This window comes from Rutilus rutilus (assembly GCF_951802725.1).
Source record: "Rutilus rutilus genome assembly, chromosome: 13".
Classification (NCBI taxonomy): domain Eukaryota; kingdom Metazoa; phylum Chordata; class Actinopteri; order Cypriniformes; family Leuciscidae; genus Rutilus; species Rutilus rutilus.
This window is the reverse complement of record NC_140218.1, coordinates 28,479,629-28,507,611: the sequence shown is the minus strand read 5'-3', so window position 1 is coordinate 28,507,611 and position 27,983 is coordinate 28,479,629. Positions and strand designations below refer to the sequence as shown.

Here is a 27,983-nt window from a genome sequence, read left to right as displayed (position 1 = left end):
AATAATTAACGTTAATTTAAACATTAGATTTACATTATTTATACATAAGTGCTAAAATTATAATTCTGTTTGTTATATCAACAAAGTGAAAACAAACAACTTAAGTTTAAATGTTTGCATTTATTTTCTGGCATTTGGATTATGTGTCAATATTTCGCAGAACTTATAGATTCCCAGGGGACCCCAATGCAAAAAAGATGCCAACAATGGAAAAATTATATGAAAAAAAAAAAAGATTGCAATACTTAATCCGTAACTAAATTTCCAGTGCCTTGAAAGCAACAGGGCAGGTATAAAAATACAATAGACAATACTGAGTAACAGTCAATAGACTGCTCACTAGCTGTACAGAGAAACACAAACCCTTCAAATACCCATCGGCAGGATTTTATAAATTCTCAGATTTATATCAAATGTAGGTTGTGTATCTGAGGGTGAATGACACTCGAATTGGCCTGAAATAAGAGGGCCAAAGGGCGAGAACACTAAAAAGACCCCAGCTTTTCTCTCGTTCTCTCTCTGATCATACAATACTCAGACTCGCACTGTATAAAAGGAAACCAATGGACATAAGTAAAAAGGTGGCAGAATCAATAACTTAAATTCACAATTACAATAACTTAAAGGCATCTAATGTCTTAATCAAAAACAATTGCGCAGACTTGAAAGCAACAGACAAAAATAAAATGAAAACAGAATCAGAAACAAGTTCAGAATCATCGGGAAAACAAGAAAAACAAAGAAAGAAAAATATACAAACAAAAGTTCAGTATGCAAGATTTCAACATTCTGTGCTTGTTTAATGTACCAGTGGAAACAAAGCCCCGCTGTTCTGAAATGAAAGCAACATCACTTGTGTCAAAAAATTAGAAGGTTATAGGCAGAAAGCCCAAAACTACAGTATTCACAACAGATCAAAGATTACAGAAAGTCTTTACTGTAAATACAAGTTTAAATCAGAAATAAGAAGAAAAAAGAAATTGAATAAGCAACTGTTTGGGTTATTTACAAGATTACTTTACTTTTAAGTACAAATATAGAAGTAAAATGCAAGTATTTTCAGATTAAAATATATTTTCATATTGTTATAGTCATATTTAACATTTTTTCTCTTTACTACAGCAAAATACCATCCGGGTCCTTACGCTCTATACACAGAACAAAGGCGTGCCGAGAGAGTCCAAAACGATCACTTATGAATTAACATAAAATAATTATTTAGCATGTCCAGGATACAGAGGAAATTACATAAAAAACTAAACAAAAAAATAACTCCTAAGTCTATGACAGACACAGCTAAGTGCTACAATTAAGCATTAAATTCCACAAATACAAAAAATAAAATAAACTGTTGTTTGCATCAGATATCTTTCGTCTCAGTCTTTTCTAACCGTTGACCACACCAGTCACTCCAACATGCATGTGCCACAGGAACGGTCACATCAACGTTAGCTTGATTCATTTAGGGGTTTTCTCTCAAAAACCAGGCACACATAATCATTTCCGCAGTTTCTTGCCAGACTTTAAGGGACTCCATTGTGCATTGGATTCGGTTTGAGCCGTTCGTATGTCCTCTGGCGCCCTCAAGAGGATGAGGAGCAGAGTGCGATCTGCTGGACTGTTCCCAGGTCAGTCAGGAGTTGTCTGATGCGATGCTTCAGCTGAGGGAGGCGTGCCAGCGGATCTGGAGGTTCCAGCTCACCTGTGAAGTCTAGCCAACTCTCCAGCACTGCATGGTGATTTCAACATGTTAATACGAGCAAAGAATTAACCACACCCATCTGAAATTACATTTATTGTTTGAATAGTTTTAAAGGGGACATATCATGCTAAATCCACTTTTTTAGCCCTTAAATGCATTTTGTTGTATATTTGGAGTGTTTAGAAGTACAGAAAAGTTGAAATTATTCTCTTCAGGTGCTTCGTTGATATCTTTATATTCTGTTTTGGTCATATTTTTCAACCTGTTCCGATTTTTCTGTTATCTATGACGTTTTTTGAACTATTACGTCACAGTATTTGCAGCGGAACTGCCAAATAAGGACATTGACTTCCGGCCCAACACTTCGAGCAATCCGCCATTTTTATTTCTCGCTGCAATTTTGTAGTCCAAGCTAAAGGATGCAGAAGTTACGAGAGGGTAAGTTAAAATGTTCGGTTGTTGGATGTAGTAACCCACACGCTTCATTACACCGTCTAATGTAGATAAACTGCCGCGCTTGTGACAAGGGCGCATGTTTAACTGAAAGAACGAGCAGAGAGAGAGACCCGGTCGCGCGCGCGCGCTCACTCTCTCTCTTCAGAGCCAGGCGAAAGTGTAAACAAGACATCACCGTCTCCAAACTAGACGCTGTCTTGCTCTCTCTCCCTCGCACATATTAATCAAAATAAATCGACACGGTGGTAAAAGGTCGGAAGACCAAAGTTTCATGTGTAAATACAGTAACACACCAGTGCGATACATCCATATGAAGACGTTGTTCTACAGGTTCGTCGTCTTCATTTTCATCTCGCTCCGGCTCCGACTCTGGCTCGAACATGTAAGGCTGGCAGGACAAGTCTTCCGTTGTTGACATTTTGTTAATAACGTGTGAATAAAAAGTTTCTGTGCTGCTAGATAGTCGTATCTCTGCTATCAAACTACAAAAATGGCCGAATGGGGTGGAGTTGAACCTCTGCAACCTGGAGAGGGGGCGGGGTATGAAGTGTCTCAATTGTATTTCAAGAGACCGCACCAAAACGAGTTGCTCTCAGACGCACATCAGAAAAGGGGTAGAAAAGGGGCCTGTGGAGCTATAATAATGAGGAATTCAGACCCAAGCATTGCAGTTCCGCTTTATATAGACTACAAATGTATGATTTATATGTAAAAAGGAACAATTTAAAAGCATGATATGTCTCCTTAAAACCAGAAATGTAACTGTCACCCCCCCTTTTTTCACATAGACAAAAAAATCACTATACAAACTTAAATGGTTGTAGTTCAAGAATGCTTTGGAATATAGACATATGGTGGGTCTTGTTTTTAAGAAGACATTTGCCAGATTATTGTAGAAGTGAAATAAATTATGAAAGTGAAACAGAAAAAAAGTTATATAAGTTTGAGTTTATGAAAATATAGAATGTAAAAATATAATTATTAATATTTTATATAAAATATATATATTACAAAATATATTTTACTCTAAAACTGCTAGAAAATTAAAGCCAAAAATCTAAACAAGTTGTGTTCCAAATTTTAGGTTGATATCTAAAAAAATTAGCTTTCAGTAAGATTTTATTTGGGCACAGTACCAAACTTTTTCACTAGATGGACAGCCAGCTTCCTTACTGACCATATAAGGGCGTCTCCATTTTCATATATGTTTTGAGTGATCTGAACCATTTATTTCCATAATTTCATACAATTTATGAAGTATACATCCTATTCAGAAATAGTATGGGTGTTTTGGCAGTATTTTATTTGATTTCAACCTCTAATAAACATAAAAAGAGCACATATGTGCATTATAGCTCGCTGCCGCTGCGTGCTGCATCACAAATCGAGAATCCATAATATTTTTCTTTATATTCTAAACATTTTCAGACCTTTTTTTCTCATAACATTTAATCTTTTGAACTCTTGGCATGAAAACAAACTGAGGTTTCTACCATTCTTTCATGATTTTTCATGTTTATTTCTATTTCAAAATAAAGGCCTAAACACGCCTAATGATTATGAAATATTCTTGTTGCAAATTGATAAATTACTGCTCCTCTGTAATTTATTTTAAAAAACAGCCACCAAATATGAAAACTAGAGATTGTAAGCTTTCAAATGATATATAGTTTGTCAATATTACTTTAGGTTTTTACTAAGATATTATTGTTCTAAATATATATGGGCAAACGTCCCACCTGTGGGACGGTGACAGTTAAGTGGTTAAAAGACATTGAAGAGTCTCACCGTCTAGTTCTCTCTCAATAAGGTCCATTCTGTGTGTGACGTCGTCCTGCACTGCTTCGATGTGCTCCAGCAGGTTCAGCTGCCACTGCTGGTGCAGCACAAGATCAGGGTCTGGCTTGGGGTCAGGGGTCACAGGGTCAGGCTCCTCTTCCTTGATTTCCACCACACAGCTCTTTTCCTGCTCGGCGGAAACCAGTCGCTTCATACGGCACTCCAGCTCCTGAAAACAGAAACTAATGAGTCGCATCTTTGGTGCAGTACCATCTTTAGTACTGGTGCTCTCGCATTATTCATAATGTGAAATAAATAAGATGGTTGTTCATCCTAGCATCCCAAATCTCTTTAAGCTAATTTAATTAGTTCAGGTTTTATGCAGCAAAACAAAAATGCACCATGTGATGATTTTCTAGTGTGCGCAAATGTAAGACATGCTGTGACTATTTGCCGATACTACGACAGAATTTGAACTGGTTTGAAAACAGATTTCAAATTAGTTGGAAATCTTCATTCTGAACTGTTTTGACTTTGAACTGATTTGACAACAGATGAATTGGTTTACAAAACAGATCTCGAACTGGTTTGAAAATAGACTGTGAACCGTTTCGCAAAACAGACTGAACTGATTTGACAACAGATGAATTGGTTTAAAAAAAAAAAAACAGATCTCAAACTGGTTTGAAAATTGATTGTGAACCGTTTTGCAAAATAGGCTTTGAACTGGTTTGGCAAAAGACATCAAATTGGTTTGGAAACAGATCTCAAACTGGTTTAGAAACAGATCTCAAACTGGTTTGGAAACAGATCTGAAACTGGTTTGAAAATAGATTGTGAACCGTTTCGCAAAACAGACTTTGAACTGGTTTGGCAAAAGACATCAAATTGGTTTGGAAACAGATCTCAAACTGGTTTGGAAACAGATCTCAAACTGGTTTGAAAATAGATTGTGAACCGTTTCGCAAAACAGACTTTGAACTGGTTTGGCAAAAGACATCAAAATTGGTTTGAAAACAGATCTCAAACTGGTTTGAAAATATATTGTGAACCGTTTCGCAAAATAGGTTTTGAACTGGTTTGGCAAAAGACATCAAACTGGTTTGGAAACAGATCTCAAACTGGTTTGGAAACAGATCTCAAACTGGTTTGAAAACAGATGTGCCGTGCAAATGTGCATTGGCCGACAAGCTTTTGTCTTATAGTGTGCACTTGGCCAAATAGGAAAAAAGTTGCTTGCAACTTACCTTACTAAAAGAGCGGTCGGCCAGCTGAAGCTTGTGCTGGTCGTGGTCCAGAGGCATGCTGTACCTCTGCTCGGCCATCTCTAGTAGGTCCTCAGTGCTCCTGAGACTGTCCTCCAGCTCAGAACCGCCCCGCGTCTCCACCACAAGCCTTCTCTCCACCGCTGGGTAGTACGTACGGGGCTTCTGGTAGCAGTGCTCGCTGCTAATGTACGAGTCTTGGAAAGAGACATGCGTCTCCACGGGCGACGGGACTTCGCTTTTCATTGTCTCAAATTCGCTCACTCCCATTTCAGGGGGTGATGGGGGAAAAGGAGTAGTAATGCCAGAATCACTAGCCGCCTTCCTCCGTAGGCCGTCTACAGGTTTCCAGGGCTGCCGCCAGAGTTTCAGGTCTGGGTGGGCTTGTGTCCTAAAACAGGGGGGCAGTTTTGATTTATAACTGAAGCTCCTACTGCACTTTCACAAATTTACCTAATACTCGGTCACATTAAGAGCATTAGACAAAAGGAGTTATTTACTGTAGGATGCTCATCTTGAGCTGAAGACCGTTCAGGACCTCAAACACACGGTGGACGTCCCCTAGAAGCTGATGGGCGGCTGTCACTTTCTTACTGTTCTGGTGGGAGTAGTTCTCCTCCAGGAAAGACAAGCCATACATGTGACCGCTGCTCAGCCAGTCTTTATCATACCAGAACCTTTGACTCTGTCTCTGGGCTGCACACAGACAAAAGCACATGTAAACATTAAAAAAAAAACAAGACAACAAAATGTATTAATGTTGTTGTCATATTTTGATCGGAATCCTTGTTTTGTTTTGCCAACACACACAGTCCAGAAAGACTAATTTCTAAACTGAGGTGATTTTGGGGGGGAAGTTCAAGTCTCTCACCTGGTGGGTCTCTGCAGATGTAGCAGCTGTAGCTGTCTGGGACACTGTCCTCATACAGACCCATACACGTCCCATGCTGCCAGCACAGACACTCATCACACTGCGGAAATAGTAAGTAAATGTGCCAGTTTATTTTCATACTACAGCTCGAAGTATGTCAGATATACTCATATATTATATATTTTTTAGCTGATTTTATAAATATATAATTATTTGTAATAAATATATACTCAACTATAAATAAATTATTTATGATCAGGGTTTTTCCTGCATTGAAAATATTTTGGCAGCCATCAAAATGAATCTTTATTTGATCATTTAATGTGAGATACCTAGCGTTCTGCAGTACCGGTACCCATGGATAAACACTCTTGGCTCTGTAGCCAATCACAGAAATATCTGTTACACTTTATTTTAAGGTGTCCATGTTTCAGTGTAATTATACTACATTTAAGTACTGAATAATAATAATAATCAACTACATGTCCTTACTAAAGGGTTTGGTTTAGGGTTAGTTTTATGTAATTATGCATAATTTATAGTTATTACTATAGTAAATACATGTAACATGTAACAAGGTCTCAACAATAACTACATGTAAAATAAAGTGTTACCGAAATTTCTGTTGAGTGTGTGAACGCCCAATCAGATGTGTTTAAGTTAGCCAAAATCCACTCAACAAATATTTTTATTAGAACCAACAATGTTGTCAACAACCAAACATGATGTCAATAAGAGATTGCACAGCTTCATTGATTATAACGGGAGTTTTTGCAAGAGCGCAGCTTTATGTACCTTGCGAAATAATTGACAGCTTCAATGATTATAATGGCCGCCTTTCTTGCATTCTGTATATAATTTTGTATTTTTTTTTTCCCATGCTGCTAACTACACATTGCCAAGTTTCTGGATTGGCAATCGTATTTAAATGCGCGAATGAATCCGATTGACAGTGATAACCATAGCAATGGATGCAACAAAACAATCTGATCCTGTATGTCAAATGATCTGTGCATTAGTCTCTATAAGTAGACCAGAAATAACAGACCACTTTTTCTATGTAACGCGTTACTTTCATTTGATTAAAAAAGTCAGAGGCTTGAGGTCTTGTCTGGTGCAGTTTCAGAAGGTGGTAGTTTACCTGTATCATGAAGTCGTTCTCCTCCTGCACTTCACAAATACAGCGTACGATCTCCGAGCCGTGAGAGACGGTTTCCACACCCTGCTCAGAGAGGGGCATGTTCAGATCCAGCTCAGCATCAGACTCGTCCTCACTCCATACAGGACTGTCTGAAGACAAATCACTGCTGCTGTCTTCGCCTGGCGGAAACGAGAAGGACCCCACATTTAAGCAGAAGATTTAATCTCCATTTTTATACTACAGTCATCCATGCAAGATAATCAGCTACTCCAATCACACATGCACACGCACGTTAAAAACAACTCCAGAGAGATAAATCTACGTAGCGGCAGTGACTAAACACAGCTAGTCGAGACACTGAAAGACAACAATGCAGGAGAGGAACACAAAGCAGGCAGCTGTGAGTTCGGAGGACCTGCGTTCTCTGGTACCCACCCTGGCTGAGCATCTTTTCGGGGCAGTGTCCCGTGTAGGATCGGTGTGTGAGGGAGAGGGGCAATTTGTGGGCCGAATTCAGATTGCAGGGGAAAGGCTTTAGGCCAATGCTCTCCTCAGTGCTGTAACAGTCTGTCAGAGGAGGAAGAGCAGACGCCACACAGGGTTAAACACAGACCGAGCAGTTCCTCACCGACGAGGCGGCTTGTAGATCTGATTCAGTGAGTTCTTGAAGCTGTCAAGAGGAACTGCTAACTGAAACGTTCCTTTTGTGGGTGGCTGTGCACTTTCAGGAGTCTATTAATAACTCAAGACGAATGACACATAGATTTGGTGTCCCAATGCAGATAGAAAATGGTTGAGAATCTCAGTATTCAAAATCTAGTAATAAGTGAATTGAGCGTTTATTTCATTTAAAGGACAGTTTGTACCATCATCTTGCTGCAACTTTGAGTGACACATGGGAAAGGGAGCGGTTCTTGAAACAGTGAACTGTGCCTCATTCATATATATAAATAAAAATTGAATTTTTTTAAATAAATATGTCCATTATTAAATATGTCCATTATTTTGTCCATTTAAAAAAGGGATTTATTTCCTATTTTATTTTTTAATTATTCAAATTTAAGTAATTATTTAAAAAATGCAAAGGATAGGCTTTTAAGGCTTATGAACAGGCATATTATAAGGCAGAATGTTTTTCTACTTTATATGAGGCATTTAAAAAAAGCATGTGCATATTTATTTTCTGTACAAAAGTAGTGGTGTGCGATATCACGATTTTTGATCGCGGACGATTAAAATATCTCCACGACCTGCTTTTGAAGAAATATCGTAGTATCGTGTCAAATCACTTTGGCCTAAATGTCTGCCATTCGTTTTTATTTTATATTTTGTTACCCAATGCTTTGTTTTTAAAATAGGGACATTAGTTTGGCTGTAATGCTCAGTCACTTGCAAAACAGTAAAACCAACATGAAAAAGAATCGTGATAAAATCGTAAATCGTGATTTTCCTGAAAAAAATCGTGATATGATATTTTTGCTATATCGCCCCCCAATGACAGCGCTGTTTATCAAATGTCTCAAGCTATGTGAATTTGTTCAGTATCTAAACGTCACCAACGTCACCTCTGCATTAAAGTAATACGTTTTAAAAAACATGACTTTAAAAAGCTGCCTAATTTTCACATTTTAAATATAGAACTCTGATTAGATTATGTATAGATTTGCATAGTTTATTATGCTTTCAAAACAGAAACCCTAGAGCGTGACATGATATCCTGCTAAAATATATTGCCGGGTCCAAAATAATTTGATATGCTGAGTTTAGTGAAACTGCCTATTTAGAGAAAAGTTGTAGCAACAGCAGACACACAGAGGGGACAGCAGAGAGCCGAAGAAAGAGCCACCGCTGCACTAAAACTGCCGTCTCACCTGACTTAGACTTCCTTTTCTTCTTCCTTTTCTTCAGTTTGATGCGGAAGAAATCCCTCTGCCGCTTCTCTCTCAGCCTTTCCCGTTCTTTCACCGCTTCAGATGAGAAAAATAAATCTCCATTACTGTCATGGCCTGATTGTGGTGATATGCAGAGAAATCAGCGAGAGCATGATCACAGAAATAGATGGAATGATCACGATGCTCTCAAATACCTGTTTCCTTGGCAACCCAGTCTCTGTCGTCATGCAGCGAGCGGTTGAAGTGTTGGTTCTCTTTGCTCCTTTCTGCGCCCAGTGTGGCCGAGCGCTGCCGGTGCATGCTGCCAACCGCAGGGGGCGACAGAGTGTGTCCTGACTTACTGTCGCTCAGAGGAGAGGGAGTATCTGTGGGAGATTTAAAGGACACCTATTATGCTTTTGGATTTTACCTTTCCTTTAGTGTTTAGTATAGCCGTTTGTGCATGTAAACAATCTGCAAAGTTACAAAGCACAAAGTCCACGCCAAAGGAAGTGAATCTCTTGAACAGAAAACACTTGCCTGAAACACCTTGTTTGTAGCCCTGCTATTATTTCTGTTACTTAGCCATGTCACCATGTGACACATAATGCCTGCCTACTGGCTTTGTCCCATCATCAAAGAACAGTTGGGTAAGTGATTTCACTATCTTGGAGACGCTGGTTTTGTTTTGTTTTTGGTACAACATTGTAAGAACTTCTAATAGAGTGCAACAGTCAGGTTCTGGAAGTAAAAACTCATTCATTTTATCCTAAAGGAAACTTATTTTTAATAACTTATAAACCTTTAAAGACAGACATACTGTGAGCTACGAGCCCACGTCATTTTAGCATATTTTCATGCTGAAATAACAAACATGTAATTGTGAAATAAAATAATGTGAAATTCCTGCTGAAAAACTACATTACCCACGATGCTGTACGGAAAATTACACCAATTAGAGAGTCGAAAAAAGCAACCCTCCAACCCTCTTTCCGCCCACTCCCATTATGAACTGCAAATGATGTAATCTCTCAACGTTCTTGACTTCTACGTAATTTTTTATTTGATTATGCTGTTCGCAATGCATCATGGGATTGTAGTTCTTTCCCTCACTAAAACCATTAAAGGGATAATCTACCCAAAATTTTTAATTCTGTCATCATTTACTGTTTATGGGTAACCAAACAGTTGATGAGCTCCGTTGACTTCCATAGTATGGAAAAAAAAAAATACTATGGAAGTCAATGGGTGATATTAAAATCCCTAAAAAAAAAAAAAACCTTCTGGAACCAGTGATGCAGAAAAAGTTGGCGAGAAATGTTGCACTCTTACCAACGCCATAGTTACTATAGATGTTTACAGTTAGGTGTCGGGAACAGAAACACAATTATGATAAGGGCCATTACATTTCTGAAATATGCTCCAATCACAACAGACTGGGGCATCGGACCAATCAGTGCAGAGTAGACCAATCAGAGCAGAGTAGACCAATCACAACAGACTCCGCCAGCTGACCAATCAGAGCAGAGTAGACCAATCACAACAGACTGGGTCATCTGACCAATCAGAGCAGACTGGGCTTATCAGAAAGGCATGTTTTAAAGAAACAGGAAGTAAAACAGAGCGTTTCAGGCAGCGGGTAAAAGAAGTGCAGCAGAAATGCACAATATGAGAAAAATTAGTTTTTTGAACTTTAAAATCATGTAAATGTATTCTAGCAGACCCCAGAAATAAAATGACGACCTCATAAATGAGCATAATATGGACACTTTAATTATGTTTTAAATATTACGAGGCCAAACCCACACACATCTGAACAAATCAACCCAAACAAACAGCCAATAGACAAAGTGTGCACTAACGGTGGGAAGCCGAGACCGTGCGGCGCCTGCGAGGGGTCTCCTGGCTGTGGTTCTGCTTGTCTGAGGAGCGCTTCTGGACGCAGCGAGGGGGGCTTGGGTCGCTCTGCGCGTGATAATACTTCATGTGGTAGTGCAGCAGAGACGCCTTGCGGAAAGACTTGAGGCAGCCTGCGATCTTGCATTTGAAGAGGTTATGGTCCAGCTCAATGGACAGGATAGGAGGAGGCTGGTTTTTGATGACCCTGTACACTGAGGGAGGAAAAGGGCAATGGGGTCACATACCAGCAGGTTTTTATATTGGACTGGTGAGAAAGAGAGAGTGAAACTGAGGGTTTGGGTACTCACATGGTTCTCTGCTGTACTTGTTTGTGGTTGGAAGGTGGACTTGCCGTTTGAGCGCTGCAGCTGAGAAAGCAATGTGTCAGTTAGCACATCATATACATGCATACGTTTGATTAACAACATTTGTACATATTCTGAAGACAATGTGAGCGGTGCCTGTTCAATAGCCTTCTGCAATAGCAGGGTGTTGTTGCTGTTTGCCAGGGTATCGCCATTTTCTTACAACCAATACACACTACCGATCAAGTGTTTGGGGTGGTCAGTAAGATTTTATTATTTTTGAAGGAAATTATTAGTTTTATTCAGCAAGGATGCATTAAATTGAACAAAAGTGACAGTTAAGATATATATAATGTGACAAAGGATTTCTATTTCAATTGAATGATGTTCTATTAAATTTTATATTCATCAAAACATCCTGAGAAAATGTGTTGTGGTTTCCACAAAAATATTACGCAGCACAACTGTTTTCAACATTAATGATGAGAAATGTTTCTTGAGCACCAAATCAATTATCATTTTCAATAAATTGTATATATTACATTTTAAAATACATTCAAATTGAAAAGTTATTTTAAAAAGTAATAATAGTATTTTACAATATTGTTGTTCTTACTGTATTTTTGATCAAATAAATGTAGCCTTGGTGAGCAGAAGAGACATTAAAAAAAATTTAAGAATAATAATTCTTATTGAACCCAAACTCTGTGGCAGTAGTGTAGATGACTTTTTACAATAATTATCACAAATATTAATATATATTACAACTACGCAACACCAAAAGATTTATAAGACTTTTAGTATATTGTCTTGTGGTTGCTATGTTCAAATCTCTCACACACAGTATGAAAAATAGTAATAATGATGCAGTCTTAGCAAACACCTCTGATTATCAAACTGAAACACAGAAGGGTGTATACCATGCTCAGGTGTAGATCCTGCCTCTTCTGCGGATGCTACATTTCCTGCAGGACTGGTCGGGTCATCCTTAGTTTCTGAAGTCTCTGGGACAGAGTCTGTTTTAAGCGGTTTGATTTGAGATGGACTGTTTTTGTCTATGAGGGGATCAGAGACACAATGTGGATTACTAACTAGTGTAAAAAAAAAAAAAAAACATGAGGTATAGGGGCTTTAGCACCCTATCTAGCTCCTATGACAACTTGCAGGGCTACATATCATCAAGGCTGAGAAAATAACAACATCGCAGACAAAGGCGACAGGTAAATGCAGTTAACATTAGCTTTCTGTATGTTTATTTCTTATCGCTGTTTTCTATGTTCATGGAGTGTGGAGTAAGTATATGTAAACGGTGTATTTTAAAAAATGGCAGGTGTCGATGTTTTGTATGGCATGCGTTCGGCCAATCAATTTACACTTTGGTCACTGGTAGTTCCTATTGTGCTGGGTTAAACCCTACTCTAAAGTAGGAGGTAATTTAGTCCACCCAAAAGGAGTTCCTATAAGTAAACTCATTCCCATTCCTGCGGTGCAAACACACCAAAAAGCAGGTACTTTCACTAACAGTTATAGGAATTATGAAAACGTTCCTCCGGTTGAAAGCCCTTATGATAGGAGATGGAGAACTAACCTGTGCTTGAATTGGCTCTGCTTCTTTTGGACGGTGGTATCTGTCCTGTTGATGCACGTCTCTTCCTCAGTTCTGGTCCATTGGGCCTTTCCACATCTTTTGCTGAAAATGACAAGCCAACAATTTCAATCATCAAGCCTGAGCCAAATACATTAGTAAATCACCCAACAATTACTTACTTGCGCTAGACATGGTTAAAATTGCATCACTATCAATAATATTCCCTAAATGACTTCACTCTGCGACCATCTTGGTAATGCCAAGGGAAGGGGCAGTTATTTTCTACTCCCGTTCAAAAGTTTGGTAAGATTTTTAAAAATGTTTTGAAACATTAAAGGCTACATTTATCTGATCAAAAATACAGTAAAAGTGAAATATTATTATAATTTGAATGTATTTTAAAATGTCATTTATTCCTGTGATGACAAAGCTGAATTTTTAGCATCAGTACTCCAGTCGTCAGTGTCACATGATCCTTCAAAAAACATTCTTATATGTTGATTTGCTGCTCAGGAAACATTTCCTCTTAGTGCTGCTTAATATTTTTGTGATGCCATATTGAGCATTACGATTTCTCCCATTCATTTTTATTTTAGTGTTTTGTCTTCTCTCCTTATAATGTCTCTCTCTATTTGCTACTTAGCAAATGCTGATTGGCGTGTGTGTGAGGCTGAATCTGGCTCTTGGAACTGAATCATAATCAAATCAAATATTCAGATGTAACACCAGCATGTTCCCTCAAACCAAACTCACCATCTGCCATCCTACTCCGTGTCCTTCTGGGCAGACTGGGACTTTCATCCGACGCTTCTTCCTTTTCTTTATTGTCCTCTTCGTTCTTGTCAATGCCATTTTGAAGTTCTTTGGTCTCCTCCTGTTCTTCATTCGTCTCTGTTTCCTCTGGTTTGATGGCTCCTTCTCCATTCTCAAGCATTTCTGTCTTGTCGTCTTCGCTGGGCTGTTTATCGCTGTGCTCAGCAGGTCTCGGCTCTGATTCGTCAACTATCTTAGTTGCTGTGCTTTCGCTCTCTCCACCATTCTGGAGATCTCTGGACTCATCCATCATTGTGTCGTCTTCTTCATCCCTCTCTGAACCGCTCTCTTCATCCTGGTCAGAAGTGCTGTGTCTCGAGCTGTTACTTCTGTTGTTCTCCTTAGTCTTCCATTCTTTCCCGTTCTGATCCCCCCGCTTTCGAGCTTGCTGATTAGTCTTGCCATCAGAGCTCTGTAGATAAAGACCAACTCATTAAAGTGGTTTCTTTCATGAATGGCCTGGTTTAATACATATTAGAGCTGAGGGAGTAACTTCTCACCTGCTTGCGGAACGGCTTCACCTTAATCCCCTTCACTGTCTTTATGACTCCATCAAAAAACTTCACTGTGTAGACACCTGAGACATCACAGAAGAACAGCTTTCATAATGAACCTATCATAATGTAATGCCCAACACTTTGATAATCTAACACTATCATAATGTAATACCCAACACATTCATAATGTAACACTATCATAATGTAATACCCAACACATTCATAATGTAACACTATAATAATGTAATGCCCAACACTTTTATAATCTATAACAATATCTGTGGTGAGGGGGCATGGTAAAGCGAAGTCTGCAACGTGAGAGCGAGTGTGGAGACGAGTGGTTAGAAGGGCATGTTGACTAACACCCGTCTCTAATTCCAGTAACTGGCGGAGAGACGGCATATAAGCGACCTGCAGACCTGGGAAGGGGAGAGAGACTAACCCTGTGGATGCTATTGTTTTGAGTTGCTTTTGTTAATGTACTAAAGCGCCCTTGTGGATTATCTTGATTTTTTTTAGATGGCTACTTCGTCATTTTATTTTAAACGTTTTACACTGGTGCCTGCCAAAACCTGGGACCAAGAATTTCTGGAGTTGGTCAAATCGCTCGCTGGTCTCCACCAAACACAACGCCAAGCGCTTATGGACCTCAGACTGGAACAAGAGGAATGCTTTCGTCTGCTGGTTCAGGTGCAGGAGCACCACCCACGGGTCATCCGGAGCTTGCTTGACCAGGAGGTCGCTCCCACCATCTCTCACATGCCTATGGTAAAAATGGGTCTACGGGATGACCCGGAGGCATTCGTGGACCCATCTAGCTGGCGGATGATCACCTGGTGGCCCCGGGGTCGGCGAGTTACTCTCTAATATCTTGCTCTCTCCAGCCCTTCATCCTTTTTTCCTCCTCTCCCCTCTCAGTCTCATCCTATACCCATTCCCAGGTCGTTCCAAACCCGGTAAGACTTTTGTTCATCTTTGGAACACAAATTAAGATCTTTTTCTCAGATTTCATCAGAAAGATCTTCATTTGTGTTACGAAAATGAACGAAAGTCTTATGGAGCTAGGGACAGGAGAAGTCGTTGCTCAGGCTGGGGATGCTGTTCTGGGACCATCACAGACTGACTCAGAGGAAACGAGAACGAAGGAGGAGCTAATGCAGCCTAAGTTGGATTAGCAGACTCATGATGAAACGTTTGACTGGGTCTGCACCATCGACGGACAGTTGCTCCAGCTGATCAACTGCTCTCCTATTTCTATTTTTCCATAATAAGAGATAGGTTGTATCAAGTGGCCCAAGACGCCAAGACCAAAGAAGATACAACCCAATTATTAGTAGCAAAAAGATCATTGTAGTCCAATGGCAGGACACTTAGGGGAAGGAAAGACGCGAGGACATCTCACGGCCTGATTTATTTGGCCGGGCAATCACAAAAACTTCCGCCGATGGTGTGTGGCTTGTCGTATTACCACTCATGGAGGTCCCCTTCGACTGAATTGGTATGGACCTCATCCGGCCATTAGAATGTTCAGCACACGGCCATCGTTTAGCATTAGTTCTGGTGGACTATGCAACATGATATCCGGAAGCGGTGCCGTTATGCACCATCCCCAAAGAGATTCTCACTGATCAAGAGACAGCATTTATGTCAAGCACATTAAGCAAACTGTACGAAATACTGGCCATTGAATCCATTCGCACCAGCAATTATCACCCAAAAATGGACGGACTGGTGGAACGGTTTAAAAAATGAGGGAAAAATTGGGATAAATAGCTCGAGCCCCTGTTGTTCACCGTGCTGGAGGTTCCACAAGCCTCCACAGGGTTTTTCCCATTCAAGCTTCTCTATGGACGGCAGCCCTGTAGGGTGCTTGATGTCATTAGAGTGGCTTCGGAGGAGCCTTCAAACAGCCATAGTGAAATTCACTATGTCCTGGACCTCCGAGCAAAACTCAACACATTGGGGTGGCTCTCCATGGAGAATTTTCTCCAGACTCAGGACAAACAAAGTCGGCTGTACAACAGGGACATGCGGCATCAATTTACACCGGGATATTGCCCTGGTCCCCGAGGGAGATCACCTCTCGCTGACTTGGCTCACCGTTGTAGCCAAATTGCAGGCAGATTTTGTAGACGCGTGCTTGCCCCTGGTCGCACGGACCTCGTACAGCACCATATTGAAACGATCAAAGGGGTGGTGGCGCGCAGCCGACCCTATCGTTTACCTGAACACAAGAAAAAGGTGGTACAGGATGAGTTAAAAGCAATGCTAGAGTTGGGAGTACTCTGTGGAATAGAAGTCTCACAGAGACTGGGCGAGCCTGATAGGTTTGGTCCGTTTCTGTGTCTATTACAGAAAGGTGAAGGCCTAAGGTGTTCAAGTTCGACGCTTATGCAATGCCTCGGGTTGACGAGCTACATGATAGGTTAAGTTCGGCTCCCTTTTATTCCACACTGGATTTAACAAAAGGTTATTGGCAGATCCCCTTGTCGCCATTATCCAAAGAAAAAACAGCCTTCACAATGCTGTTCGAATTACACCAATTTATTACCCTTCCATTCGAGTTTTTCGGGCTCCCGCTACCTTCCAGCTTCTCATGGACTAAATCCTCTGGCCACATTCCACGTATGGCGCTGCCTATCTGGATGACATCATTATCTACAGCAGGGGTGGGCAACTTCGGTCCTGGAGGGCCACTGTCCTACAGAGTTTAGCTCCAACCCTGAAAAAATCACCTGCCTGTAATTTTCTAGTAATCCTGAGGACCTTGATTAGCTTGTTCAGGTGTGTTTGATTAGGGTTGAAGCTAAACTCTGTAGGACAGTGGCCCTCCAGGACCGAAGTTGCCCACCCCTGATCTACAGTAATGATTGGTAGTGGCATCTGGAACATCTGCTTGAACTACGTCTTGAGATCGCTGAGGGTGGCGGGACTCACAGCGAACCAGAGGAAGTGTGCAATTGGGCGTGTGGAGCTATGTTAGCACAACCTGCCCAAGTCCTAAGACCAAAAAGAAGGTGAGACAGTTCCTGGGTTTGTGCCTAATTATTCGAAGCTCACCAGCCCGCTGACTGATCTCACTAAAAAAGGAAGCTCTAGATTTGGTTCAGTGGACGGAGCTGTGCCAACAGGCTCTAACCAAAGTGAAGGCTGCTCTGTGTGGCGGGCCGCTTTAGCAATCTCCTAACTTTAATCTCCCCTTTGTGTTGCAGACAAATGCATCGGACAGGGGGCTGGCGGCAGTCCTGTCCCAGGTGGTCAGAGAAGAGGAACAGCAGGTGCTGTATCTGAGTCGAAAGCTCTCGAAAAGAGAGAACAGATACAGCAACATTGAGAATGAGTGATTAGCCATCCGTCGGGCCATCCTCACCCTCCGTTATCACCTCCTGGGATGGGAATTCACCCTCTGTTTGGACCATGCGCCCCTCCAATGGAGCGGATCACCCGTTGGTGTCTAGCTTTACAGCCTTTTAAGTTCAAGCTGTAATGCCCAACACTATCATAATGAAACGGCCAACACATTTATAGTGTAACACTATCATAATGTTATGCCCAACAATATCATAATGTAATGCCCAACACGTTAATAATGTAACACCATCATAATGAAATGGCCAAAACAATTATAGTGTAACACTATCACAATGTAATGCCCAACACGTTTATAGTGTAACACTATCATAATGTAATGCCAAACACATTCATAATGTACTGCTCAACACTTAAAACGTAAAAATATATATAACTATGAAAGGTGGACCGATATTAAAATCCTTGCTGGTACTGATAAGCTGATAATTATTGTCAAGTTAAGGCAAATAACTGATCCAATGGCTGATATACAATTTTTTTTAACTTAATATCAGCCAAATGATATGGTACAATACTGTTTCATTTCCCAGTTGGTAAAAACTAACAAAGATAGTGTTTGAACCTGGACCAATCAGATGATGTGCTGAGCTGAGGATTAACACTGTAAAGGTTGTGAGTACACACCATCTTTGTCCCGGGACAAGATCTTAGCAGGATAGTACCGACAGTCTGACCAGCTGGCGAGAACTTTCTGGTTGACATGAAAGCCCTGAGAGAAGAAACACATCTATATATAATCATGCAACATTATGAGTCAGAGTGTAACATTGCCCATGCAGACTCTGAGTGATTCAGCAAGTTTGACTGAAGTACTCACTGGAGCGCTCTGCCGTTCATTGAGACCTTGTTTCCTAAGCTGGATTCGTTCCACAGGTCTAAGGTACGGACTGCTCCAGTCAAACCATTCATCATAACGATGACTCCACTGTCTGTAGTGGATCAGAACCTTCTCGTCCTCATAGTCGATCTTCTCAATGCTAGCTGCATACCTGTGAACACACAAAGAGATAACTTTAAATGACCTACTTCAGATTGCTGACCGATTACATCTGGGTTTCTAAAGGTTGAAAAAGATGTCTGAACGGAGTTTTATTTTTACGGTTAATAAGCAAGTTATATAGCACCTTTTAATATATAATAAAATATGCATGTTAGGGCTGGATGATTAATCGAAAAGTAATCGAAACCGAAATTCAGAGCCTATAACCGACGTAATTTTACCAAGTCGGTTATTTCGGTTTTTTAATCCTATTAATATTTCCGCCTATACTGTGTGTGTACTTTCCCCTTAAAACATATTACCGCGTCTGTAGTCACTTGACTCCGCCCCGTCCCTGAACGCGCGTCTATTTTGCTTCAAACGCTCGCTTACGCGCGTCCTATTCGCTTTGGACTCGCGAATGGATTCAAAATGTTTAAACATAGAACTAGACGCGATAGACGCGAATTTGACGCTCTATTCGCGTTTGGTGTGAACGCAGCATAATGAACAAGCTGCGATGTCAAGATTGCAATGCTGGATGTGTGTGTGTGTGTGTGTGTGTGTGTGTGTGTGTGTGTGTGTGTGTCAGAGAGAGAGAGAGAGGCACGGGCGCGATCGAACAGTGGAAACATAAAAACATCATTCGTCATTATAACATCAACATCAGTTTATTCATACAGGACATCATTAAAACTGCAAAGTGTTTAGCCTACTTATATTTGTGTAAAACATTGTGCTTTTGTCAAACTGTAACCTACAACTGTCACCCAACCAAAATCACACACACACACACACACACACACACACACACACACACTGTGTACATTTTTTTTAATCAAATTATCAAAAAGCAAAAATGATCTCATCTTTTGGACATTCATCATATTGCATTGGTTTTCATTTCTTGTCCTAAAACAGAGCACTAATCTTTTTATTTTTTAGTTACACATTCTACATTGATTAAAAAATAAAATCAAATGTGTTTTTAATGGTAGTATTATTTTATACAGAAATAAATTATTTATAATTCAGATGAGAAGTTAAAGTTAATTTAAATTTTAAGGAAACAAATATATTGATCTGAAATATAGCAAATTAATTTTAAATTCATTCAGGTTACCAAACATATCTCAAGGCCTTTTGAATAAAGGGTGGCAGTCTTTCATTATCAACTGTTGTTGTGGACTATATACTGGAGAAGTATTTGTTCTCCATTTGAGTGAGATGTTTTTATGTGGCTAATTGAGGAAAGTGCTTCCATATATTTCATTATTAGTAGTTCAAGAATAAAATAAAGATATCGGATTGTCATCGGCATCGGCAAATAGCCAAAGCTGCGGCATCGGTATCGTATCGGAAGTGAAAAAGTGGTATCGGGACATCCCTAACTCTTTCATTAGAAAAAATAAACGTGAACGTATTTACAGTATAAGCCTTGCCAGTGACATAGGATTTTTTTTTTTTAAATAATCGTTCAATAATCGTAATCGAGGTAACTTGTTTGATTAATCGCGATTATGATTTTAGCCAAAATCGCCCAGCCCTAATGCATGTGTGTATTCACACAAAAAAAAAAAAAAAAGAAGGTCTTATTTAACTGATAGTTAAAATATAATGCATGGAAGAGTTTGAGATCCTCAGTTTGTGATTTACAGTAGTAGCAACCCCTGGCTTCCTAATGTCTTCCTATCTCAAATAGTACAGCTCAAAATTTGTGCACTATGACTTAAAATGCTTATTTTTAGATTGTCCAGTTGGCAAATTGAGAACTTTTTCAAAATCTTTGAACGCGACAGAACTAGTGGCATCAGCACCAGCGAAGCATCTGAATTTCAATCAGGCCGAGTGAATGAACGGATGGAAGAACGGAAGCAGAGGGGAGACACTGACCAGTTCTTCAGGCTGTCCCTCGCCTCCAGCTGCGCTCCCACCTCGAACGTGATCCCGCGCCTGTGAGGAGGGCTCTTTGTCATGCTGGTCACACACAGTCACCAACCTATGAAACCAGAAAAACATACCATGAGGTCAGAGGTAATGGACGTTACAGTCATGGGCGGCACAACTGAACCAAGGTGCTCCTAAACGAACAGCATTACTACAGCCTACGGTATTTCAATGCCAAAATATTAGAGACCACATCAGCACTTTTTTTATTATTTGCTACAATATCAGAGCTTATTTGGTCTCCAATATTTCAGGTTCGGGTGTCCAGTGGTTATCCATCTTTTCTAATGTCCTAAAAATGCATTTTCAGTGATTTACTAAACTTTTGGATGATTGGCGCAACAATAACAGTAAAGACAACAGAGTTTAGATAATATTGGTAGTAACTGATATTGGCCAAAATTTCTAGTTGCATATATACCAGGCAGAGCATAATTATTTTCTAATTGATGAGTTCTATTATTTATGCCTTTGCAGCCGATACAGATTACGGATTTCGTCATCTGAATCAACCAATATCTTGACTATTTAATCCATTATTATTAGTGCTGGGCTAATCCTCACATTTTATTCAAAGGAGTCAGATAGCCTAGTATTTTAAGCAATGTCTTCACAACTCTACTGCTTACTGTCAAGTCACGACCATGTTCTATTGCTCCCTGCCATGCTTGTTTCGATCCTCATTTTACCTCTTTTGTGCTTGGTCCCATAATCGCTAAATACATGTTTAAAAGTCACTATTAAATGGATGTTACAATAGTCTTTTCTTTCCTATTGTGACGTTTATCTGACCAAAACGGCTTATCGAACAAGAAAAATGTAGGCCGGGACTTGATTTTGTCCATGGGAAATGTATTGGATGGTTGTGGTTTGCTATTGGTGGATCTCATGTGAGTAACAGGTTGGAGGGGAAGAGGGAGGGGAAGTTATTTTGATTAAATATTATGAATACACATGAATTTAAAATGTATGTATATGTGCACGGATAAATCATTTTTTCATAAATACTGCAATATTCCATAAAAATTAAATATATATATATATATATATATATATATTTTTTTTTTTTTTTTTTTTTTTTTTTTCATGGTGACTTGTGGATATTTCATTATTTTATTTCATAATTCGACATTCTCGGCCATTTCCTCTTGTGTTGGATGTTGGGCATACTCATAGATGATGACCACCATTTTATTGTTATTTGATGCCACAGATGCTAAACATATGGGTTACATGAGCTGTTTACCATCTCTCTCAAGCTGGTTTGTTTACGGTAGGCACACATATTTAACCTCAGTGCGATTTATGCATGTGATCAAGTTAAAAACAAATCAAAAACACAGAACAAGTCACAGGAAGTGATTATCAGTTTTGAACAACAGCTGATTTATTGAAGCAACAATACTTGTGTGTATTTTTTAAAACATTTAATGCATAATGAATTTAATGCACACAATGCATTGAAATTAAATGACCTTAAACCAATTAATCATGAATCATACAACCACTGAGTAGGGCTGCACGATATATCGAAATTACCAAAATACTGCAAATGTATATGATATGACTTACAACAACTGAATGATTTTAATACTTAAAGGCCCGGTTTCACAGACAGGGCTAAGGAGATTAAGCCAGGATTAGGCCTTAGATCAATTAGGGCATTTAAGAAGCTTTTATAAACATGCCTTGGAAAAAACACATTACTGGTGTGCATTTTGAGACAAAACATTTGACATATCTTAAAATCATATTTTAAGACGTGTCAGTACAAGCTGCTTTCAGTTAAAACATCTGAAAACATGCACTTTAGTCTGGGACCAGGCTTAAGCCTTGTCTGTGAAACCGGGGGGAAAAGATTACAAAAAGTCTACGTTTTAGGTCGACGCAGAGATTAGACTGGACGCATGACTGTTACATACGTGATTCCAGTCCTCTTCCGCAGCTTATATGGCCAACACACAACATTATGTCACAATGCATGTCTTGGTGAGCATTCACGTAAACACAGTCATGTCTTAAGTGGAGCAAACAGTTGAGAAAGAAAGCGCGCGTTAGGCTTGCTGCGATAGTCTGTGTTACCGCTGTTATAAGGCGTTCAGCCGAAACACAGGTTACATCACTTGCCCACCGCCCCCCACAGTCGTTTAGATTTTTTTAATAGAAATAACAATAATTTAGGCCTAGTTCAGTTAGAGAACAAACACTACAATTAAAAACCGAACAAGAGTTGCAGCGCAGATCAGCAGCAGGAGTCAGATTACATTTATCAGGAGAGGGAGGAGCTGACTGACAAGATAACAAGATTTGCTTTCAAAGCGTAATGCAAAAGCACCTATTTGGCAATATTTTAGATTTAAACCCAATGCTAATAGGGAACCTGGAAAGGGTTAGTTGAGTTTTTCATTAAGAATAATAATGAATCCATCATTCAAGCAGCCCCCGAATTGCTGCTAATTCGAAATTTGAGCAAAATAATCGTGATTATCAGTTTAACTATTATCATGCAGCACAAACTCACGTGCTGTTTTCTGTGTTGCACACACATCCAAAACGTGCGCACAGAAAGACGCCTCTCATACTGTATAGTGCATGATACTAAATTAGGGCTGTGCGATATAGCTAAAAAATTGATCACGATATGTTTCATATCGTTCGGTATCGATAATTGACATTTTTTATAACCTTTTTTTTTAAAGACAAGTAGAAAAGTGTGAATTTAAACCACTGTTTTTTTTATTTTATTTTTATTAAGGCAAACAACAAATTATATCAGTTTTAGCAGTCAAAAACTAAATGTATATATAATGTCTTGTATTAAGATAAAAAAGTAAGTGTTAAAGAAACTCTTGAACTTTACATTTTTTTTTACAAAATGTGTGCAATGTAAATGTGTAAACGTAGAACAATCAAGGCAAACTTTGAGGTAGACCAACATCTGTAATAAGTAGGGGTGTAACGGTTCACAAAATTCACGGTTCAGTTCGATACGACACAGTGGTGTCACGGTTAGGTACGCTACGTTTTCAAAACGGCAAAAAGAAAGAAATGCCAGAGAAATTTCCTTGAATTAAAAAAAATATATATATATATTTATATACATCTTGTCAACATAATGTTTTGGTCATAACATTAAAAATAACATTTAAATATGATAATATTTGAGTTTTGAAGTGCTGGAAAAAGATGTGCGACGTACTTGAAAGCATTTTACTATTCCTGCCAAACTTCCATGGTTACAGTTAGTGTAACTACATTTAAAACATGGTGAATGTTGCTAATCTGTGGCAATTTTTCTCCTGGTTTCCACGTCAGCGCTGTTATTACTTCAGTGGCAAATTCAAATGCTTTCTTTGCTGGATCTCTTAGCGCTGTGTATACACAAATCCGCCGCGAACCCTATGGGCGCCGCCATCTTGCCTGCCGCCATTACAGCGTGCCTGCGAAGTGCGACGGTGTGACACTTGCCGGTGCCCTCTAATGACATTTCAATGAAAGCGGATCCTGCTCATGAGAGAAAATGTCTGGTGAAAGGGAACATTGGGTAGATGATCTCAGGCAGTGGCCAAAATTTACCGATAAAGGTAATTTATTGACAACATAATGTATTAATGTAAAAATGCGTCAGCCAAATGTAATGTAATGTAATTAAGACGTGTATTAATTGATGACAACAATAAAACCGAACGCTGTCATTACTAGCCGTGTTGCTAATATGTTCACAAGCTTCACAAGTTGCAAATAACTATTAGGCCTTAAAAATATTCTTGTTTGCCGTAACCCGACCGACCCTGTCAATTTAGGACTGACCCAATTGAATTAATTATTATTTTTTCCCTTTTAGTCCGACCGACTTGCCGGTTGTAAACTTGCATTATTTTTTACTCTTCAAAAAACGAATACAAATGCAATAAAATGATATTAATTATATTTCAGTAAGTATTGTGAATATAAATTGCCCATAGGCCTACATACAAGCATAGACTACACTCTTTCTTTTAAATAAAAATGCTAATGCTACCACATCTTTACATTACTATTGGGCAGTTCCAGCGTTATGGACGTGACATTTGCAGTCAAAACTTGAAATATAGGCTATCAGAAAATGCGTTTAATACTAATATATTGAAACGTCTGTTTATACATCCATACTCCCTTAATAAAGGAGTCCAGAGACGTTAGAAAAATATCAGTATAGGCTACACACACGTTTTATATTTAATATGAGGGAAATACACTTGCGTTACGGTCCGGACGTGACACAAAAAATCTTTAACTTTTAGGTGGTAAAATATGTTTTAGTAATTCTATGAATTACACTGCGCAAACCAAAACTTCTGCTACTTCCTTAGCAGCAAGGCACGCAGTAATGGCGGCGCTGCTTTACTTCCGTGTTTCGCCGGATTTGTGTATTAACAGTGTCGCTTGATCAAGATCGGCTCGCGCTGCACAGACGTTGGTCCAAACTGAGCGTGAAGCACAAAATAATGAGTAGCGCAGTTTCATTCTGCTTTCATTACATTTGCCATTTGATGTTGGGCGATGTTGCGGTGGTCGCGCAATATATAATGAAAATATAGTGTGCTGTATTGAACATTTTTTATATCGTTACCTACAATGGTGTACCGTCGATAAATACCGATACCGTTTTATCGGCCAGCCCTAGGACAAATACATAAAAATGTCATAATATCCTTGTAAACACAGTCGGTTATGTCTTAAGTGAACGTAAATAGTTGACAAAGCATACGCATGTGTAACAGTATATTGGATCTGTGCAGCTTAAAGTGACATCAGCCTAATATTCCTGCTGCCGTCTCTATAGTAACGTTAATCAAACAACAAAAGACAGAGAAAATTCACTTGCTGTTCTTGACTGAATAACTTTTGTAATTATAATTGTAAAGTATATTTTATTTATATTACATTTGATCAGTCTCTGTACCTAAATTCTTAAAACAACGTTTATTTCAATCATATCTTTGATCAGCTGTATTTATTTGTGCGATTAGGCTACTAATTTATTTATTTATTAATTCATATTAGATAGGCTAGCTGTTTTTGCTATGGTATTTTAAACCATATGCAAATGTTCCTTGTTTAAGTGTTCTTTAACCTGTCGATTTTTGTTCATGGTGTTTAACTACAATGAAATGTTTTACAATAAGACTTAGAATAAATGTGAATATCATCTATGTTGTTGTTGTTGTTTTTTACCTCATTGGAATCGAAATTAGGAATTGATAAGAATCAGAATCGATAAGCAGAATTGATCCAAATGATACCCAACCCTAGCCCTGCCGTGTATCAGCCTGATAATGCAACAATACACACAGCAAGACTTGTAACAGAATGGTTTGAAAGTGGAGTTTATCATCGTCCATGGCCTGCAGTCACCAGATCTAAATATGTTTGAGCCACTTTGGGGTATTTTGGAGGAGCGATTCAGAAAATGTTTTCCTCCTCCAGCATGTTCTGGAAGAGGAATGGCTCAAAATCCCTCTGTCCACTGTGAAGGACTTATATCTGTCATTCCAAGGACGCATTGATGCTGGATTGGCTGCAAAAGGAGGCCCTACACCATACTAATAAATTGTTGTGGTCTAAAACCAGTTGTTTCCATTTGCTAGTCCTGTGCTTACCGGTATCTTGATAAATGTCTATAAGAATAATACCAGATCAGATGTGCAGTGTACTGGACATTAATGATTATAGTTTATACCACAGGGGAAAAACTGTGGTAAATGTATGACATAATTCTCATTTAAGCACTTTTCCAAGGCTGGTAGAGTGTAGGGAAACATTAAAATGTAAGATATAATTTCGACAGAATGAAGAGTGGGAAAAGGAAAGGAAACTTTGAGCACCATAGACCCTAATGCATTATTACCCTTATTGAATCAAATAGGAAAGACTGACATCATTCACACTGAAACCCACCGTCCTTTATCAAAAAAGGTCTTCATCATGATAAATCACATGAAAGCGCGTCGGATTTCGTAACTGACTCGCGTGCTTATCCAACCCGCCAGTGCTGCGCGCGCAACCGCCGGGCTCGTGCTCGTCCTCGTGGACAGACACGTTCCTACAGATTGCATACATTTTCAATACGTCACAATCGCGGGAAACCGGCACATTACGTTAAATCAATGCTTACACAAACTCCTCAGCTCTCCCAGTGAACGGTCGCTCACGTCGACAAGCGCGTGACGCATATGGCGCGCAAAACCTTTCCTCCTCGTTGTTTACATTGTCAGGCAAGCGGCTCATCTTTACATGCCTGTCATAACAAGTCGCAATCCGTACGTCAAACGACAGAGACTGAAGATAAACGTTTTTATGGTAGAAAGAGCTCAACATGAACGGAAATATCAGAGGATTCATGCATTTGACTCTTCCTCTACTTCTCATGCGAGGAAAACGTGGGTGCAACGTTGTCTGCGAACTTGACGCTCACTGCTGTTGTGTAGTTTAAGATAGCAGGCGAACAAAAATGCTCTGCGATGTGATCTGCACATCACAAAAACGAGTCAAGCCCTCAAAATAAAGTTTAAGTAATTACCATGGCATTTTAAATGGCTATATTGATATTACATTGTTCCGTTGATAAGAATGATGCGCAACAACAGCAATCCATTTGATTGGTTCAGAGACCTGACTGACGCGGACTCCGGCGTTCTGATTGGACCGCGCATCTGTCATTCAAACGCTTACGCTCAGCGGCCTCCGCTCGGCCTACTCCTTACAGCATGGGACTACCTCAAGTATGAGTCGAACAAATGTCTTCCAGCTATTTAAGCAGCCCTAAATGTGCATTCATCCCGATCTACATACCGACTATGACTGTAACCGCCGACAATTTTCATCAATGCACTATCTGACAAAATCAATTCCATGGGTCCCATTAGCATCAAACAGGAGAACATGCATGGAGGCAAGTTTCGTTTTAACACAACAGCATCATCACCACACACAAATTATAAAATGTACAATTACATCAAATAAACGACCGAGACAGCTGCTCATTGTTTTGCAATATATAATCACAGCGCCGTTTACCTTTATTGCTGATAAATGTACTCCGACAGCAAAGAAAGCAAGTCCAAATGCATGGGGAGTGCTGTAAGTCGCATGCTTCGAGAGCGAGCGCATCCACGCAGTTTGTTTTCTCCGGCGCGAGCAGCAAGGCCGGTGTCCGCGAGGTGGAGCCTGTCTGCGCATGCGCGAAGCCAATTATTCCTCCTGCTGTTCGTTTCGTTTCCTCATTTCGTGGAATATTTTTTTGCGCCTTCATTTGAAAACTTTCCATATGAAAACGACGGGGTTTATTTTAACCTATCTATTATTTAAATAGTCCTTATGGACATTTTTGTCTTTTTCAGTTTTTTTTTTTAATATAATTTTGCCTGTGTTAATGCCAACTGCATACATTTTGCCACAAGTTTTATTTTTATTGGATTTTTACTACTTCCTTTAATAAATATATTTTGCACTAGGT

General features: G+C 39.5%; 1 protein-coding gene across 2 annotated transcripts; it reads right to left on the bottom strand.

Annotated features, from left to right (window-relative positions):
- Window positions 1–100: 100 nt before the first annotated feature.
- On the bottom strand, window positions 101–27,736 carry phf20b (PHD finger protein 20, b). 2 transcript variants are annotated; one of them, XM_084427609.1, is made up of 19 exons: window positions 27,545–27,736; window positions 20,432–20,537; window positions 18,377–18,548; window positions 18,184–18,268; window positions 14,191–14,267; window positions 13,631–14,102; window positions 12,878–12,979; window positions 12,210–12,344; window positions 11,293–11,352; window positions 10,948–11,196; window positions 9,301–9,471; window positions 9,086–9,181; window positions 7,650–7,781; window positions 7,215–7,393; window positions 6,074–6,173; window positions 5,703–5,898; window positions 5,185–5,593; window positions 3,947–4,166; window positions 101–1,729 (listed from the first exon to the last, which is right to left on the bottom strand). In XM_084427609.1, the coding sequence occupies exons 2-19, from the start codon at window positions 20,512–20,514 to the stop codon at window positions 1,584–1,586; spliced, it is 3,084 nt and encodes a 1,027-aa protein (XP_084283735.1). In that variant the 5' UTR covers window positions 20,515–20,537; window positions 27,545–27,736; the 3' UTR covers window positions 101–1,583. The 2 variants fall into 2 exon arrangements, with proteins under 2 accessions (XP_084283735.1, XP_084283736.1); XM_084427610.1 differs by lacking the exon at window positions 7,650–7,781.
- Window positions 27,737–27,983: the final 247 nt, after the last annotated feature.

What these genes read in the sequence shown, in the direction of transcription:
- phf20b (XM_084427609.1), bottom strand. Translation starts at nt 20,514, where the DNA reads ATGACAAAGAGCCCTCCTCACAGGCGCGGGATCACGTTCGAGGTGGGA. An exon ending in TGAAGCCGTTCCGCAAGCAG is followed by an intron (nt 14,103 to 14,190) that starts GTGAGAAGTTAC and finishes CTTTATCTACAG; the next exon opens with AGCTCTGATGGCAAGACTAA. An exon ending in TATTGAGAGAGAACTAGACG is followed by an intron (nt 1,730 to 3,946) that starts GTGAGACTCTTC and finishes ATCACCATGCAG; the next exon opens with TGCTGGAGAGTTGGCTAGAC.